This window comes from Aspergillus lucknowensis (genome assembly GCF_044049455.1).
Source record: "Aspergillus lucknowensis strain CBS 449.75 chromosome Unknown BJX67scaffold_13, whole genome shotgun sequence".
In the NCBI taxonomy this organism is placed as follows: Eukaryota; Fungi; Ascomycota; class Eurotiomycetes; order Eurotiales; family Aspergillaceae; genus Aspergillus; species Aspergillus lucknowensis.
In genome coordinates this window covers 170,695-187,372 of record NW_027263557.1, presented here as the reverse complement: position 1 = coordinate 187,372, position 16,678 = coordinate 170,695, and the positions used below count along the sequence as shown (strand labels likewise).

The 16,678-nt window shown below is 52.3% G+C and overlaps 7 protein-coding genes across 7 annotated transcripts; 5 read left to right on the top strand and 2 right to left on the bottom strand.

Annotated features, from left to right (window-relative positions):
• Positions 1 to 515: 515 nt before the first annotated feature.
• BJX67DRAFT_44141 (putative RAS small monomeric GTPase (Rsr1)) lies at positions 516 to 1,693 on the top strand. Its single transcript, XM_071035003.1, has 2 exons — positions 516 to 1,020; positions 1,409 to 1,693. Exons 1-2 carry the CDS (start codon positions 608 to 610, stop codon positions 1,581 to 1,583), a joined length of 588 nt encoding a protein of 195 aa, XP_070887501.1. The 5' UTR covers positions 516 to 607; the 3' UTR covers positions 1,584 to 1,693.
• Positions 1,415 to 3,095, top strand: BJX67DRAFT_43797 (glycoside hydrolase family 75 protein). Its single transcript, XM_071035000.1, has 3 exons — positions 1,415 to 1,729; positions 1,820 to 2,324; positions 2,379 to 3,095. Exons 2-3 carry the CDS (start codon positions 1,894 to 1,896, stop codon positions 2,833 to 2,835), a joined length of 888 nt encoding a protein of 295 aa, XP_070887500.1. The 5' UTR covers positions 1,415 to 1,729; positions 1,820 to 1,893; the 3' UTR covers positions 2,836 to 3,095.
• A 155-nt stretch (positions 3,096 to 3,250) lies between these two features.
• BJX67DRAFT_349707 (putative 3-methylcrotonyl-CoA carboxylase, beta subunit (MccB)) lies at positions 3,251 to 5,922 on the bottom strand. The gene is made up of 2 exons (XM_071028771.1): positions 4,281 to 5,922; positions 3,251 to 4,218 (listed from the first exon to the last, which is right to left on the bottom strand). The coding sequence occupies exons 1-2, from the start codon at positions 5,768 to 5,770 to the stop codon at positions 3,924 to 3,926; spliced, it is 1,785 nt and encodes a 594-aa protein (XP_070887499.1). The 5' UTR covers positions 5,771 to 5,922; the 3' UTR covers positions 3,251 to 3,923.
• A 99-nt stretch (positions 5,923 to 6,021) lies between these two features.
• BJX67DRAFT_349705 (isovaleryl-CoA dehydrogenase) lies at positions 6,022 to 7,772 on the top strand. The gene is made up of 6 exons (XM_071028770.1): positions 6,022 to 6,271; positions 6,333 to 6,420; positions 6,476 to 6,570; positions 6,637 to 6,872; positions 6,931 to 7,208; positions 7,282 to 7,772. Exons 1-6 carry the CDS (start codon positions 6,082 to 6,084, stop codon positions 7,694 to 7,696), a joined length of 1,302 nt encoding a protein of 433 aa, XP_070887498.1. The 5' UTR covers positions 6,022 to 6,081; the 3' UTR covers positions 7,697 to 7,772.
• Positions 7,773 to 9,083, bottom strand: BJX67DRAFT_349702 (uncharacterized protein). The gene has a single exon (XM_071028769.1). It carries the CDS (start codon positions 8,739 to 8,741, stop codon positions 7,806 to 7,808), a length of 936 nt encoding a protein of 311 aa, XP_070887497.1. The 5' UTR covers positions 8,742 to 9,083; the 3' UTR covers positions 7,773 to 7,805.
• A 115-nt stretch (positions 9,084 to 9,198) lies between these two features.
• On the top strand, positions 9,199 to 12,684 carry BJX67DRAFT_42634 (acetyl/propionyl/methylcrotonyl-CoA carboxylase subunit alpha). The gene is made up of 5 exons (XM_071034989.1): positions 9,199 to 9,524; positions 9,572 to 9,770; positions 9,829 to 9,926; positions 9,990 to 11,613; positions 11,943 to 12,684. The coding sequence occupies exons 1-5, from the start codon at positions 9,367 to 9,369 to the stop codon at positions 12,000 to 12,002; spliced, it is 2,139 nt and encodes a 712-aa protein (XP_070887496.1). The 5' UTR covers positions 9,199 to 9,366; the 3' UTR covers positions 12,003 to 12,684.
• Positions 12,685 to 14,809: 2,125 nt separating this feature from the next.
• On the top strand, positions 14,810 to 16,435 carry BJX67DRAFT_43224 (putative D-arabinitol dehydrogenase ArbD). Its single transcript, XM_071034996.1, has 4 exons — positions 14,810 to 15,418; positions 15,473 to 15,542; positions 15,602 to 16,027; positions 16,086 to 16,435. The coding sequence occupies exons 1-4, from the start codon at positions 14,986 to 14,988 to the stop codon at positions 16,264 to 16,266; spliced, it is 1,110 nt and encodes a 369-aa protein (XP_070887495.1). The 5' UTR covers positions 14,810 to 14,985; the 3' UTR covers positions 16,267 to 16,435.
• The last annotated feature ends 243 nt before the right edge of the window (positions 16,436 to 16,678 follow it).

Below are 16,678 nucleotides of genomic sequence, written 5' to 3'. Positions count from 1 at the left end.
CCGGTAGGCTGTTCTCTACCCCGAAATCTACCAAGTCCCAGTACTGATTCTCCGCCGCGCGCAATAGGAGGAGTGGGCAAAAGTTGTCTTACTGGTATGCATGCCTGATCACTTAAATCCACAGCCACGTCAGCAGTCACATATTTCCGGATCGCCAATTGCTCATGCTTGGTAGCGCAATTTGTGCAAAATGTTTGGATTGAAAGTTATGACCCGACTATTGAAGATTCATATCGCAAATATATCGAAGTAGACGTATGCTCATTATCTCCTAGTTGCTATCATGGCCACCTTGCTAATATTTTCCCAGGGCCGACAATGTGTACTAGAGATGTATGTTGAACAGCTCTGGGCGTATGGAGACTAAAAGGTGAGCTAACATCTAATGCCATAGTCTTGACACGGCGGGGACAGAACAGTTCAGTAAGTGCAGCTTGAACTCTCCTTGTGTGCCCTACTTTTCATTAACATGTCTCCAGCGGCCATGAGGTAATTAGTGTGCCCTATCCTGAGTCGTTGATATACCTGCCTATCAGCAATTCTTCGTTATTCCTCCTTTCTCGACTACCCAGAGCTAATCCCCCATCTCAATTTTAGAGAGCTATATATGAAGCAAGGCCAAGGCTTTCTGCTTGTCTTCTCTATCACGAGCAACTCATCTCTGAATGAACTTTCTGAGCTACGGGAGCAAATCGTTCGTATCAAGGATGATGAGAATGTGCCGATAGTCATCGTAGGCAACAAATCGGATTTGGAAGAAGACCGCGTGGTACCACGTGCACGCGCATTTGCCCTTTCCCAAAGTTGGGGCAACGCACCATATTATGAGACTTCGGCTCGTCGGCGAGCCAATGTTAATGAAGTCTTCATCGACCTCTGTCGGCAGATTATCCGAAAGGACGCCCAGGGAGGCTCGATGGGCGATTGGGATATTATACCACGCAAACGCGAAGGCCAGAGTCGACAGGAGAGAAGGCAACGGAGACGACCAACAAAACGCAAGGGCCCTTGCGTCATTCTGTAATATCCCCTGGCCCCCGGGGCCGGCTATGTTCTTGCCTCATTCGACTACCAACACATCATTTTCCGCCTTCCACATGAATCCCAACGACCTGCACATGTTGACACTCACAATAAAATGATACCAACAACCCATATTTCTCCTATACTCCACAATACGCTGTCAACGTTATCTCACGATAGATCTATGCCCCGGTGCTTTTTCTCTCTTTGTTGTCTTTGATACACCCGGATGCTAGCTCCGTTAAGCTACACCTCAGGAATGGAAAAAGTTTATTTCTTCAAAAACATACCATCTGTGGCGTATCTCGCCTCTTTTCTCTAAACAAGCTACCATCGTCCAGTGCTCCATTTTCGCTATTGGCTCGGAATACTGACAGCAAAATAGGGTTGTGACTGATACAGCGGCGTTCTCGACCTGGTCCCAATTATACGCAGACAGTGGCATTCTCGACCTCCGACGGCAGCATGTGCTCGCCCCTGAACGATGTGCCCCGTGGTACCCGTGCCATGGTTCCTCAGAGTACTATCCAGACGCAGAGCTTGGGGGCGGAGCATGGTGAGGTCCGGAATTCATCGCATCTGTGACTCGAATTCGACTCCGTCACTTCACCGTCCTGCAAAGTATGTTCCTGCAGCACTCGAGCAAGATGAGTCCCGGAATTCATGGCTTCTGTGACTCAGGAGTAGAGACTCTATCATTACCTGGGTATATATACACCTCCCTTTCCAGGATCCTCCTCCTCTTTCTTACCCTCTACAACTATCTTCCATCTACCAACTGCTGTTCAATACATAGAAACAACTGCAAGAACAACCCTCTAAAAGTCCGGACTTAAATAAAACACCCAGCTCTTTAAAATAACCTTCACCATGCCTCCACGAATCGCCCACATTCTCGCTACTTCGCTCGCCCTCCAGGCCACTGCCCAAACAGTGGCCCCCTCCTCCTTCGCGGCATCGAAGGCTATTCCGGTGCCTGCTCTCAACTCGGCCGTCGACAACATGAAGACGGTCCCTCCTATGGCCACCTACCCCGTCAGCGTCAAGAACAAATCGACGCTGTCGACAATCTACAGCGACTGGGCGTCGTTCCAAGATGGAGCGGCCCTGGTCTTTAAGGCCGATATGGACGTGGACTGTGACGGCATCGACTACCGGTGCGATGGGAACCTCGATGGGCAGCCCCTGACCAACTGGGGCGCCCTGTCCGCCTACGAGGTCCCTTTCATCGTCATCCCCAACAAGTTCCTCGAGGCCAACCCGACGGCCACCCCCGGAAACAACGTTGCAGCGGTAATCTGGTAAGTCATCCTTTATGATCTTCTCTCATAGACACACCGACTAATATAGTCTAGCAACAATAAAATGTTCTACGCCATTCTTGGCGACACCAACAACAACGACCCGCAGGTCACGGGTGAAGCCTCCTGGCTCCTCTCCCGTGCCTGCTTCCCCGAAGCGGGTCTCAACGGCAACAGGGGTCACGACGAACCGGACGTGACGTACATCCTCTTCACCGGTGAGAGGGCGGTCCTCCCAACCACCGCCCTCAATGACAAGTACATCACCGACTTCGACAAACTTCGGTCGACGGGTGACCAACTTGTCACCTCCCTCCTCGGGAACCTGGGGATTCCACTCCTCGCCCCAGGTTCCACCGCCCACGACAACCAGGGTGGATCCGGCACCGACAGCCACCCTGGTCCCGACGACGACTCCGACTTCGACGCAGGTGCCTCGAATAGGCTACCTTCGGCGCTGACGGCGCTCTTTGTGGTGGTGGTGCTGGTTTTGGCTTTGGATCAGATTTAAATCTGTCCTTGCTGTGGGTGTTGCTTTTACAGTTTGACTTGCAATTGATTTTGTGTTTTGTGTTCTATATCCTCTGATTTATTGTTTTCTTTTGCATATATGGTGACGTTGCATTGATGTAGCCTTGCTCAGCTTGGAATGCCTTTTTCCTTATTGTCCTGTTTTCTCCCTCGAATCGACGAGGGTTTTCAGTGGCATAGGGTTTTTTACCGGCTCCTCAACTGGCAAGTGCAAGGTAGCTTAGTATAACTGGGCTGGGCGGGCGGGCATCTTCTATGTATACTAGCTTTTCCGATGTGGGATTTTCTAGATGGGGCTTGTGGCGCGCGACGCAGGTTTCATATAGGACTTCTGCTAAGGAGAACATCAATCAAACAAAGCAAAAACAAACAAAAAAAAATAGACTTCTTTGTCTGTCGTAGAATGTAGGCTTGGCCGCAGGCCCTCCGCGTGGGAGAAAGTATAAGATATCTCAGACCTGGTGACTCAGTGTGAAACGTGGCAAGTAAGTCCACCAGGAACTCCCGGATCGAACCCGGGAGAACGGAGTGTGAGTGACGAAGGGCTAAACTACCTTTCCGCTCGAATCCCCTCATGGTCAGTGACGGAGCGATGGGATCCCAGACTTGACTTGAGTTTGAGGAGGAGTTCTCGTGGACTTGGGTGCGAGGCACGGGGTCTGGCCATGGCACTCGACTCAATACGCAATATGTGTGCAGTGGTTGTAGGGGGCCTGGATCTGAGCTGAGAGCATTCGAGAAGTTTCGTCATGTGTTGACGACGACTAGGTTTTGAGTTGGGATTGGTAGGGACTGAAAGGTGCGGAAGTCTGTGTGGAAGTCTATCCGCTGAGGATGGTATGGTAGGTAATGGCGGCCGGAGCGCGCCGCCGCGGAAGCTCGCATGCAAGGACTCGTTTGTTCCGTGTAGCTGGGTGAGGTAAGACGGTAAGTTGAATGCTATTTTTACGCCTTTATTTGTGACTATGCAATGCTATGCCCAGTGAGACAGCATCTTACAACCGGACAATGAGGCTACCTTCGTAGTATACCAAATAAGTAGCTAAGGAGTCAAGGGGAGGGAAATAACTACATCCTAAACACCCCGAATCTCGTCTGGACGTCTTTATCCACATTCCCGCCTACCGCAGCAGCCAAACTCAATCCCAGAACCCGTCTCGTATGTGCCGGCGGGATAACGCCATCATCCCACAGCCTCGCAGAGGAGAAGGTAGCCTCGGACTCGCGATCAATGCGAGCCTTGAGCTCGGGATCTGCAGTGCGGCCAACGGTCTCCATGACGGAGGAGAGCTGCTCGGAGCCCATGACGCCGATTTTGGCGTTGGGCCACATGAAGAGGAAGCGTGGGGAGTAGGCGCGGCCGCTAAGTTGTGGTGTTTTAGATTAGCTATGAGTACTTCAAAGAGGAAGGAGGAGAGAACGTACCACATGCCGTAGTTACCAGCACCAGCACTGGATCCAAAGACGACAGTAAACTTGGGAACATCGGCGCAAGCTACCGCCGTGACAAGCTTCGCGCCGTTTTTGGCAATACCGCCCTTCTCTGCGTCCGCTCCAACCATGAAGCCAGAGATATTTTGGAGGAAGACAAGAGGGATCTTGCGCTGGGTGCAGAGTTCAATGAAGTGTGCGCCCTTGAGGGAGGACTCAGAGAAGAGGATACCGTTGTTGGCGACGATACCCACTTGGTGGCCGTGGATGCGCGCAAATCCGGTGACAAGTGTTGTCCCATAGTCGCGTTTGAACTCAGCGAATTCGCTGCCGTCTACGATGCGGGCAATGACTTCGTGAACAGGTATTTGGCGGCGGAGATTGGTGCCGACAATGCCGTTCAACTCGGCCGGGTCGTAGAGGGGCTCCTTTATGCCGTCATTGTGGCTCTTACGGTCTGCGAGGGAGAGGTTGTTGGTGGTTGTTGTTTTGGGGTAGTTGAGGTTAGAGATCGAGCGGCGTGCGAGAACAATAGCATGGGCGTCGTCCACGGCTAAGTAGTCGGTCACACCAGAGATTGTGCTGTGGAGCTGCCCGCCTCCTAGATCCTCCGCTGAGACCACCTCGCCAGTGGCGGCTTTCACGAGAGGAGGGCCGGCGAGGAATATGGTGCCCTGGTTCTCAACAATGATAGTCTCGTCGCTCATGGCTGGAACGTACGCACCTCCAGCGGTACACGGACCCATAACGACGGAAATCTGGGGGATACCCTGCGAGCTCATCCGGGCCTGGTTGAAGAAGATGCGGCCGAAGTGCTCCTTATCCGGGAAAACGTCAGCCTGGTGCGGGAGGTTTGCACCACCAGAATCAACCAGGTAGATACACGGAAGCTTGTTCTCCTGGGCAATTGCCTGGGCACGAAGGTGCTTCTTCACTGTGATGGGATAGTAGGTGCCACCCTTGACGGTGCTGTCGTTGGCCACAATCATGCAAGTGACTCCTTCAACTGATCCAATTCCTGTAATAATGCCGCCCGCTGGTACATCCTCTCCCGGGTACACATCATGACCAGCCAGTTGGGAGAGCTCAAGGAAGGAGGTGCCTGGGTCGATGAGTGCTGTGACACGGTCTCTTGGGAGCATCTTGCCGCGGGCGATATGCTTGTCTTTCGCCTTTTGCGGGCCGCCCTGTGCAATCGTGGTATGCAGGCTGTTCATTCGATCCAGCATTTGTTGCATTTGTTGCGCATTCTCTCTGAAATCAGACGAAGATGTGTCCACCGCGGTGGGGAGGACGGAAATAGCGGAGGCATGATGAGGGTGGATGTAGCTGGAGATTGATCGAGAGGAAGAAGCAGAGCCTTGCCTTAAGACTCTGCAGGTGTGTCGTGCGGATGGGGGAGCGAATCGTCGAGGAGCTAGCCGGACGGTGTTCGCTATGGAGTTGTTACAACTCCTGCGAAGGAGTGGAGTTGGAACACGCATTGCGGGGGATGAACGAGATACCTAGTGGGCTAGAGCATTGCCTCTGAGCAAACTCGAGAAAAGAAGAATTAAGGCACGCGATATAAAATCAGAAGAGCGAGAGCACTGACGATGCGGGCGGTTTGCGGAGGTGAAGCAGTCAAGCGATGAGCGAAGAAGGGCACATAGGAAGATGCGGAGAAAGCGAGGCTGGCCGTGTTTAACCGCGGCTGCATCCCCGACTTCCACCTCCGCTCCTCTGCCCTTTCGATATCTCCATTTCTTCAGGCTCGCATCTCTTCGACTAGTACATTCCTTCACGTTTAGATCCTATGCTCATGATGGCTTCAACACGATTGCCTCATCTATTCCGGTCTCTTCCCCTCAGAGCCCCCGCGAGATTCACGAAACCCCTCATCCCCGCGGTGCGAACATTGGCAACATCCAAGCATCCGAAGGGTTTCGTGCCTCCTTCCGAAGATGATTTGCTTGAGCTACGCGAAAGAGTCCAAGAATTCACCAGTAAGCCCAAGCCCTCTCGTTCTCGCCCCGCTTCCCCGACCACGAGTTTCTGATTGAATAGGGCGGGAAATCCCCGAGGAAGTCGCCGCGCAGACAGACGCCCAAAATGAATTCCCCCCGGACATGTGGAAAAAATTGGGTGATGCTGGGTAACTCTCTCTGGGAGCCTTCTTTCGTATCCGCTGTCTAATATGCGTCGGCTAGATTCCTAGGCGTCACGGCGGACGAGGAATATGGGGGTCTCGCGATGGGATACCAAGCCCATTGCGTGGTGATGGAGGAAATCAGCCGTGCTTCAGGTATGGGCCATCTCCGCGTCTACTTGTTATTGCATACTTCTCTAACATGCTTTCCCCAAACTCCAGGAAGTATCGGGTTGTCATATGCAGCACACTCACAACTCTGTGTCAACCAGCTTTCCCTAAATGGCAGTCCGGAGCAGAAAGAGCGCTACTTGCCTGGCCTCCTCTCCGGCGAAAAGGTCGGTGCTTTGGCTATGTCAGAACACTCGGCGGGCTCCGATGTCGTTAGCATGAAGACGACCGCCAAAGAAGTCGATGGCGGATGGGTGTTGAATGGCACCAAAATGTGGATTACAAACGTCAGTTGTCCCACAATCCTCGTGCTGTCGCAATGCAACGTGTCTAATGTGCTCCCAGGGCCCCGATGCGGACTACATCGTCGTCTACGCCAAGACAGAACCCGAGAAGGGCTCCAAGGGTATCACCGCATTCGTCGTAGAAAAGACATTCAAGGGGTTCTCGTGCGCTCGAAAGCTCGATAAGCTGGGAATGCGCGGATCTAACACAGGTGAACTCGTCTTCGAGGACGTTTTCGTTCCCAGGGAGAATCTCCTTGGAGAAGTAAACCGCGGCGTGAAAGTCCTGATGGAGGGTCTCGATCTAGAACGTCTTGTCCTCAGCGCTGGCCCATTAGGGTAAGTTATACCACACCCTACCCTCTCACCATTGATGAGATGACTGATATTAATCGCTTATTGTGCTGTACAGAATCATGCAAGCCGCCCTCGACCTAGTCCTTCCATACACCCACGTCCGCAAACAATTCGGAACACCCATCGCCCATAACCAGCTGATCCAGGGCAAACTAGCAGACATGCATACTAAACTCGCGGCTTCTCGTGCTTACACCTATGCCACAGCCCGCCAAGTCGACAACTCCGCCTCCCTGGGCGCCGCGGCAATCCGCACGCAAGATTGTGCGGGAGCAATCCTCTACGCAGCCGAGAGGGCTACCGAATGTTCTTTGGATGCGATCCAGCTGATGGGGGGCAATGGATATATTAACGAGATCCCAGCTGGAAGGTTACTTAGGGACGCGAAACTATATGAGATTGGCGCTGGGACGAGCGAGATCCGGCGCATGGTTATCGGGCGTGCTTTTAATAAGGAGTATGCTCAATGACCTGCGGCTTGCTCGGCTGCTTTGTAATTAGAACGTATTTCCATTTAGGGGTCTAACAATACATCATGTTCTCATACAAGGTTGAAGAGCATCATTCATGAATCTTTGGTTACTTCTTGTGTCTCGCTGACCTCCGAACCGCGGCGGAAGATGCTGGGGCAGGAGGCGGTTTACTTGCCTGCGACTTCGATGGTGCTACGCGCTTCAACTTAGGCTGCGTCTCAGCGTTCGAAGTATTCCCAGGCTGGTCAAGTTGTTCGTCTATTGAGACCGACGCTTTGCGTTTCCGACCCCTCCGAGGAGCAGCGACCGCCGAATGCTTGGTCTTATCCTCCGCGGAAGTTCCATTAGTAGTCCCATTGACGGTGGGCGCCTGATCCTCCTCTTCCGCCGATTGAAGGTCATGCTCCGCACCATTTTGAGAAATTCTCTCAGGCCCAATCTTTTTCAGATGGACAGGTAAATTGGACGGCGAATCGACAACGACTTGTGGATGGAACGTGTTTGCGCATAGCGGTTTTGCCGACCTCGGGTCTGCACCATCCACTTCGTTTTCAGAGGTATCCTCTACCAACGGTGGGACGTCGAGATCAGGTTCGCCTTCTCCCACTAGAGTCATCTCCAAGGGTTTCGCGGACGGCTTTCGGCTGCGCAAGGGGCCAATCGCGGGTTTTGCATTTCGGAAGACCTCCCTCCAGTTCTTGAGCAGGGAGACCTTCTCCCCTTCCCCCGGCGCATAGATCTCAACGACATCCGTCTCATCTGTGGGATGCCTCCACGCAATACCCTGAAACGATGTCATGTCCGTTACATAATGATCCGATACCTTTCTTCGTTTCGTTGCGGGTGGTTCGTCGACATGAAATGTCTCTTTGATTGGCAAGATACCCATCGCGCGTAGTCTGCGGGTAGCGGTCGGGTCTTCGTCATAGTAATCGTCGGACAGTTCCTCCCAGTCGCTATAGAAGTCTGCTGTTTCGAGTGAGGGATCCTCTGGGAGGATAGGGTCGTATGTCGCGGTAGCGGCTAGGTCATCCTGTGCCATTGAGTGTTAGCCCCCGTGTTACGGGGGTGTGAGAGAAGATATGAGTGGGTTGCGAGCATACAGCGGCCGTCGGGTCGGATTCCTCAACCCAAAAGATATCGTCATCATCGAACTCTTCGAAAAATTCCTCATCGTCGGAGGACATGTTAAGGTGGAACGTAACAACTGTTGTCTGTACAGACCAGGATGGAAGGTAGACTGCGTGGGTCCGAGGGTGAAGGAATTCCAAGGGGATAGGAGAGACGGGAGCTTCCCAAGTGAAACCCACTATCACTTGAGGATAGGCTAGGCCGATAATGATGGTGTTGACGGGCGTGACTGAGTGCCGAATGGCTGATGAGGTCAGAGCTGGTGTGTCCAAGCGAAGAAAAAGTGCAGCTGCAAACATGGTCACGTGGCAGCGGCTTTCCCCGCATTCGCTTTGCGTCGGCTCAAACGGTGGTCTCTTTGCAGCGCCGTCATACAAGAAGCGGAGCGGGCTCTCTAGGAGCTTCCGCAGTACCATTCACAAGCTCCTTCAGAAATCTTCAGGCGAGTTGATTATATTTTGAAATATGCGAGCTACTGCCTCTGTATAATACGCTTCGTGGCATTGAGTCGATACCTGTGCCCTCCTTCGCATACAATGCCGCTCTCATCCCTTCTCCGCACTTCCGCCCGCCTGGGGCCGACGGCCGTAGCTCGTCGCTCAAGACGAGCTGCCTCGACAGCTACCTCCAGCTCCTCAAGTCCTCCTCGCGCGTTGGACTCGATTCTTATTGCTAATAGAGGAGAGATTGCTCTGTATGTGCTAGGCCTCATGCCCTTTTCTATCTACTAACCCCGGATAGACGAGTCGGCCGAACCGCTTCCCATCATGGAATTCGAGTCACCACGCTTTATACCGACCCGGATAGCCGGGCACAGCACGCCCTGAGCTCACCGTTCGCATTCAACCTGGGTTCGGTGTCTGCATACCTTGATGGAGACCGTATCATTGAGATCGCAAAAGCACAAGGCTGTCAGGGAATACACCCAGGTTATGGCTTCGTAGGTATTGTTCCACGATTCTATAGTCTCGATACTAACAGGACGCAAATTGCTATAGCTCAGCGAGAACTCGGAATTTGCGCGAAAATGTACAGAAGCCGGGCTAGTCTTTATCGGCCCACCATGGAAAGCGATTGAGGATATGGGGGACAAGAGGTAAACCATCTATGTGCTTTCGGTTACTGTATGGCCTCACTAACAGTGCTGCCTCCCTCTCAGTCAATCAAAGAAGATTATGACCGCCGCCGGAGTACCCTGCGTCCCTGGGTACCACGGCGAAAACCAGGATCCCGCATTCCTCGAAGCCGAAGCAGACAAAATCAAATACCCTGTCCTCATTAAAGCAATCAAAGGGGGTGGTGGCAAAGGAATGAGAATAGCTCAGTCAAAGGATGAGTTCCAAGCCCAGCTCCAATCGGCAAAGTCGGAAGCCATGAACTCCTTTGGAGATGACCACGTCTTGGTGGAGAAGTACATCACTACACCACGACACATCGAAGTTCAAGTCTTCGCTGATACGCACGGAAACTGCGTCGCACTAGGAGAGCGAGATTGCAGCATCCAGCGTCGGCATCAAAAAATCCTCGAGGAATCCCCGGCTCCCCATCTGCCTGACGCAACGAGGAAAGACATCTGGGCGAAGGCTAGGTCAGCCGCCCTGGCTGTTGGATATGAGGGCGCCGGTACGGTTGAGTTCATATTCGACAATGACACCGGCGAGTTCTTCTTCATGGAGATGAATACCAGACTCCAAGTGGAACATCCAGTCACTGAAATGGTTACTGGTCAAGACCTTGTGCACTGGCAATTGAAAGTTGCGGAAGGCGCCAAACTTCCGCTCACGCAGGACGAAGTGGAGGCGAACATCGCCAGCCATGGGCATGCGATTGAGGCTCGAATCTACGCAGAGAATCCTGCTCAGGGTTTCATCCCGGACTCCGGCACACTCCTCCATGTCCGCACTCCTGCGTCAACTGAGGATATCCGAATCGATGCCGGGTTCGTAAAGGGAGACGAAGTCTCAGCGCATTATGATCCCATGATCGCGAAGCTGATTGTTCGAGGCCATGACCGACAAGAAGCCATTCGCAAGCTGGCTGCCGCGTTGGAAGAGTACGAGGTTGCTGGACCGGTTACAAACATCGAGTTTCTGAAAACCATCTGCAAAAGCCCCGACTTTATCTCCGGAGAGGTGGAAACGGGATACATCGAGAAGCATCGCGAGGACCTTTTTGCCAAGAAAGACATTGAACCCGACGTGCTGGCACAAGTGGCATTGGCTTGCTTGCACGACGATTCCGACTTTGTTACAGGGAAGACGGCCAATTTCGAAGGCTCTGCCGTCGGATTTGGGCCTGGCTACCAAGAACACCATATGACCTTCACAGATTCGTCATCAACAAGCAACGACAGCAATTTCGATGTGAAAGTCAAGCAAATGGGCGATCACTCATTCACAGTCAAGGTCGGCGAGCAGGTCTTTGATCAGGTGGTCAGCCACCCCAATAATGAAGACTCGCATGTCATCACATCCTTCTTCCCCCACACGCGCCTTGACACCACTGTCATCCGCGACGGCGACATAGTTACCGCATTTCACCGCGGCACACAATATCGCCTCACGATCCCACGAGCAAAATGGATGGAAAAAGCACTTGGAATGAAGGACGTCACAAACAGCGTTCTCGCACCAATGCCGTGCAAGGTCCTCCGCGTGGAAGTCCAGGCTGGCGACGTCGTGGAAAAAGACCAACCGCTAGTGGTCATTGAAAGCATGAAGATGGAGACGGTCATCCGCAGCCCCCAGAGAGGGAAAATCGCAAAAGTGGTCCATCAAAAAGGAGTAGGTCACGCGGTCCCCCTCCCCCTGCACATGATTGCCCTTTTCCTGGATTCCAATTTGTTGTTCTTGTCCCATTCCTTCGCCGGGCCGGAGTTTTATATTTTAGTGGCTTGGGGAAGTTTCGGAACTTCGAGTCTCGAACGCACAAGCCGAGGCGAGCCTTGGAATTCAGGCTGGTTCCCTTCTGGGAATATCCCTGTCTTGCTGTTCGTGCACGGACCAGCCACTAAGCTTCCGGAAGAAATTCTTTGGAGTTTCGATGAGTTTAACCCCACTCACTGCTTTTCGGCAGAAGTCCCTGATTCAGGCTAACTTGCTCTTCCGTGTAGGACCAGTGCAAGAGCGGAACGCCGCTCGTCGAGTTTTCCGGTGAAGATGGCGAGGCATGAGTAGAGCTGATGAACGGTGGATGAGATTCGAGCAGACAGATGGCTTGACTTCTGTCGATGGAGCCTGTGCACACTCCCTGCCTGAGACAGCTGTTGGGCGGAGGCATCGCCATCACATGGGACAAGTGCATACAAGCTCAGCCCTCTTTGATAACATTAATGGGAATCATGTTAGATTTGCTCAATATCATGATTTTCTTGATGATTATAATCACAACACACCGCACAAAGTTTACTACGATATATATAAAGCTTGGCATCGACATCGAGCCAATATCAGAGCGGCTTCAGTAATCGGGCTGCATCTACCGCCCCAGAACCCTGGAGTATACTCTCCACAGAGAAATTAAACCATACTTGACGTGGAAAGGGCCGATCCGGTAATATAGGCACATAACTGAACAGACTTTGGCCCTCGAGATGCTCCGACAGCAACTCGTGCCAACAAGGACCTAGTGATCGAGCCTAGGAGCTGGTAGCACGGGGAAGGTTGATCAGGACTCGGCGATGGGGTCCAGAACATGAACTTGCGGACGCAACAGCCCAGCATACGGAAGGGAAGTGCTTGTTCATCCTCGCGGCCTCAAGTAGATCAGATGTGCCAGCCAGTGATTCAGATTTCGGAAGATACCGGGGTCGGGAGTGTCCGCGACAGGACGGACTGGGGTCGGGCTCGGAAGTGACACCAGAGTTTTCTAGAATCAAGTGGAGATGGCTCCGACGATGCTGAGTATTGGCGAACCAGGTCTTGGCCTGTGGCTTAATCTGATTGTGAGTTCAAGATAGTCAACCCCCGTTATATCATCGCTCATCCAATGGTTTATCTCCGGTCTGGCGGGATCCCAGCATCTTCAATATAAGATCAAAGGAGCCTGAGCGCTCTGTCAGAGTAGATAGAGGGCCCACCAAGATCAACATTGATGGAACTGAGAGTCAGTAAGCTGCACAACGCTTTGGTGGTAAATGTTAACTGGGGTTCGAACTGTTAACTCCTGCTGATTATGCACAATTGGGGTTGAATGTGCGAGTACTGACAACGTCGGAAAGGACTTCGCTGGAGAGAGGGATAGACAAAGTAAGCGATTGAATTACCAGAGCGGTGGATATCAGCCGAAGAAGATTTTCTGTATCGACTGACCCAGGCTCTCAGAGAGAGCGTGGCGACTGTGAAATGGGGATGAGAACGGTGTGGGTTACATGGAGCTCCAATGGGGCGCGATTTGTGCTTGTGGCCCAGAATCTCTCCAACCAGCGCGGGATGTTTGGCCGGCGATGGATTCAACAATCGGGTCGCGGGGTGGTGACCGTTATGCTTCGGTGTGGCAAACAGGGAAAATTGTACACGAAGCTATGGACAAGAAAATCACCAACGCGAGATGACGAATACTTGAATCCGCAGTAGGACATCAGGACATTTTTGCCAGAAACAACGCATCTGCCAGGCTATGATATGGTTAAAGAAAGCAGAGGATTGCCAGACTGTTGGATTATTTGATATGTTGAAAATCAAATATGTTGCAGTTGGATGGCGGATATATTGAGAAAGAGCTGTTGTGGGAAGGCCTGCCGATGAAGCATCCATGGATTGATAAGAATGTAGCCGGCCAACTCTTTTCTTGTTTTGATTGCTTCAAAGAATTTTGCAAAGTCAATTTGGTGATAAATTGATATGACAGGGGGAGTGTCCTGATAACCTTTTTGTCAGAAGATTATAGTTTAATCCCCAGGATCATTGTTGAAGGGGTCACATGGACTGGCACTTGCTCCAATTTGGGGTTTGCTGTCGTGTCCATGGGACCACCAAGGGGAGACACTGTTGATTTTTTGCGATGATTATTGCAGTGCAACGCAATGGCTCGCATACTCAATGGCTCGCATACTCAATGGCTCGCATACTCAAACCACCCAACTAGGAATCCAACACCATCGCGTCGTACGAGGAGCATCTGGCCTTGAACTCGGAGGAGGTGGGAGGTGGAAGCTCCATTGGGACGACGCGAGCCCTCCGGCCCCGAGTCAGAGTGTGAAATCTGGCCATGTGCCAGTGGGTTCTGGAAATCTCGGTTCGCAAGAAAAAAAAAGTCGACAGGGTGGTCAGCAAAAGAAAGGGGAAATTCAAAACAAAGGGCGCCAAAGCGAAGAGGAACTGACCCCGAAGAACCCGACACAGTAAGAATCGACAGCGGCCAAACTCCGCGCAGCTCGGATGGGGCGCGTGCAAGTCACGCGGAGGTGAAAAGGCAGGGATTCAGGTTAAAAATGGAGCCTGGAGTTGCTTCAGGGCCCACCGATGGCGGAGATCCTAGTCAGATCGCTGCATGGCGGTTGGGGCCTGGCCCTGTGGACCATCGCCGCCTGACATCAACTTTTTTTTTTTGTGGACGATTAATTACCTGAAAGACAGAGACAGTTCGGGGGAAATTGAGAAAAATTATGGGGACGATGAGCTGAATCTGACCGCCGAGATGCCCACGTTTGCGCCAGATCTGGTATCACTTGTTTCTTGCGTTGCTTGGCGGGCGCTGCAGCAGCGAGGAAAGCTCCCGTTTGAGATCTGTTCCATCACTGGTAATCGGCCTGTAAATAACATGCTTCCCACATTCCCCAGCTCTCCCAGGGATTCGTTCTGATTTAAATTTTATTTAACCATTTTGGGGTTTGATTTTGATTTTTACCAACTGTGGGCACCTTGGTTCCTGCTCACCTCCGGAGGACGTGGTTGGTGACCGCCAGTGCCGTCTCCGGCCATTCTTATTCATTCGCCTCGAAAGATCTTCCCCAACGCCCCTTGACCGAAGGCAAGAGGGCCAGCTTAAAACCCGCTGGCCCCGTCTTCCTTCCGCAGCTCAAGAATTCTGGACAAACACATTTTTCATCTCGTCGTCGTTGTACATCCCTTCCGCTCCTCAACCCCCCATACCGGTACATCCAATTCTCCCGATAGTTCCAATCCCACCACCTTTCCTACTCGCTCCCACACACGATGTTCAGACCTGCGGTCACCCGCCAGGCCGTCAAGGCACTCAATCAGAGCACTCGCCCAGCTGCATTAGCTGCGACACCGCGACACTTCCTTCGACCCATCTCTACCACGGTACCCCGCGCACAGAAAGACGACAAGGAGGATCCGTTTGCGAAGGCCACCACAAAGGCTCCTGAGGGCGCTGCTGGAGAGCATGAGGGTAAATACGCCCGTACCGACGAAAGCGTGGTTATCGAATACCCCGATGATGCCCATATGCCTCCCAGCCCAGTTGTCCAAGGGCGAGGAGGTATGCACTTTAAACGTACCCTTGCTCAATTCTCGCTCGAGAATAGGGTCACCCTCGTAACTGGTGGTGCTCGTGGGCTAGGGCTGGTGATGTCACAAGGAATCGTTGCTTCGGGCTCGAATCTGGCGATTGTTGACCTGAATAGTACGTGCTGACTCCAACCAGGGATGGACCGGCATTTTACTAATTATTAAACAGAAGAGGAAGCGGAAGACTCCGCAAAAAAGCTGGTGGAGCAGTTCCAGAAGGAGAATCCTGGGCTTGAAGAGTACGTTCTCGCCCATTGACCAATGTTCGATTGAGTGCTAATTAATACGCTGTCCTCAGACTTCCTAATGTCACAGCCCACTATGCCGATGTCTCCAACCCCGAGTCTGTGAACAATGCCCTCTCGGAAGTCATTTCGAAACATGGCAAGATTGATCACCTTGTTACATCCGCAGGGTTCACCGAGAACTTCGACGCTATCAACTACCCGTATGACCGTATGCAAAAGCTCTGGGGCGTGAATGTGGATGGATCATACCTGTTCGCGACCGGTGTCGCAAAGCACCTGATGGAGCGCAAGGCTCCTGGTAGCATTGTCATGATCGGCAGCATGTCTGGCGCTATTGTCAATGTGCCTCAGCCCCAAGCCCCTTACAACGCTGCTAAGGCCGCCGTCCGCCATCTTGCTTCCTCCTTTGCCGTCGAATGGGCAGGGCAGGATATTAGGGTGAACTGTATCAGCCCCGGATACATGCTGACCGCCTTGTAAGTCGCCACCCTCCAAACAAGCAGGAAACCGATTGCTGATCTGAAACCACCCCAGGACCCGCAAAATTCTGGATGAGAATCCTGACCTGCGGGACAAGTGGATCTCACTCATTCCAGCTGGCAAGATGGGCGTGCCCGAAGACCTGATGGGCGCAGTGACCTTCCTTCTCAGTGACGCCTCCAAGTACATCACCGGTGCCGATCTCCGTGTGGACGGTGGCTACACACTCACCTAAGGAATCGACGACGCAACTTCCGCCAGTCATTTACCATTCTAATTCTTGCCACGATTAGACGGGGTGTTGAGCACTTAATTACCAGGGAGTTTTCTTTCTTCACTGGCGGTTTCATCTTCAGACCTTTCTTTCCCCAATGGGTGCTGAACAGGCCCATTATTATTGACTTGCATTACGACATTGCTTTATCTTTAGACGGCGAGCGGCTTCGAGATTCTTTGCAGGCGAAAAGTGGTTGTATTTACGGTTCTATGCACGTGATAGACATCTGGGCATTGTTGGTCATAGCATGATGTCATTATTTATATTGAGTGAAATCAATCAATTTGATCTCATCCTCATTCCGAGCGCGCCAACTTCCAAGGTTCTACTGAGCAGACAACAGGAACGCTGAATTTCCCCCGGACAACAA

Bases quoted from the DNA above. Each gene is read 5' to 3' on its own strand.
- BJX67DRAFT_349705 (XM_071028770.1), top strand. From the start codon at position 6,082: ATGCTCATGATGGCTTCAACACGATTGCCTCATCTATTCCGGTCTCTT. The intron at 6,272-6,332 runs GTAAGCCCAAGC...CTGATTGAATAG, and splicing joins AAGAGTCCAAGAATTCACCA to GGCGGGAAATCCCCGAGGAA. The intron at 6,571-6,636 runs GTATGGGCCATC...CCCAAACTCCAG, and splicing joins GGAAATCAGCCGTGCTTCAG to GAAGTATCGGGTTGTCATAT.
- BJX67DRAFT_43224 (XM_071034996.1), top strand. From the start codon at position 14,986: ATGTTCAGACCTGCGGTCACCCGCCAGGCCGTCAAGGCACTCAATCAG. The intron at 15,419-15,472 runs GTACGTGCTGAC...ATTATTAAACAG, and splicing joins GGCGATTGTTGACCTGAATA to AAGAGGAAGCGGAAGACTCC. The intron at 16,028-16,085 runs GTAAGTCGCCAC...AAACCACCCCAG, and splicing joins GGATACATGCTGACCGCCTT to GACCCGCAAAATTCTGGATG.
- BJX67DRAFT_42634 (XM_071034989.1), top strand. From the start codon at position 9,367: ATGCCGCTCTCATCCCTTCTCCGCACTTCCGCCCGCCTGGGGCCGACG. The intron at 9,771-9,828 runs GTAGGTATTGTT...AAATTGCTATAG, and splicing joins TACACCCAGGTTATGGCTTC to CTCAGCGAGAACTCGGAATT. The intron at 11,614-11,942 runs GTAGGTCACGCG...TCTTCCGTGTAG, and splicing joins AAGTGGTCCATCAAAAAGGA to GACCAGTGCAAGAGCGGAAC.
- BJX67DRAFT_44141 (XM_071035003.1), top strand. From the start codon at position 608: ATGAAGCAAGGCCAAGGCTTTCTGCTTGTCTTCTCTATCACGAGCAAC. The intron at 1,021-1,408 runs GTAATATCCCCT...ACAGCAAAATAG, and splicing joins AAGGGCCCTTGCGTCATTCT to GGTTGTGACTGATACAGCGG.
- BJX67DRAFT_349702 (XM_071028769.1), bottom strand. From the start codon at position 8,741: ATGGCACAGGATGACCTAGCCGCTACCGCGACATACGACCCTATCCTC.
- BJX67DRAFT_349707 (XM_071028771.1), bottom strand. From the start codon at position 5,770: ATGCGTGTTCCAACTCCACTCCTTCGCAGGAGTTGTAACAACTCCATA. The intron at 4,219-4,280 runs GTACGTTCTCTC...ACCACAACTTAG, and splicing joins GCTGGTAACTACGGCATGTG to CGGCCGCGCCTACTCCCCAC.
- BJX67DRAFT_43797 (XM_071035000.1), top strand. From the start codon at position 1,894: ATGCCTCCACGAATCGCCCACATTCTCGCTACTTCGCTCGCCCTCCAG. The intron at 2,325-2,378 runs GTAAGTCATCCT...AATATAGTCTAG, and splicing joins AACGTTGCAGCGGTAATCTG to CAACAATAAAATGTTCTACG.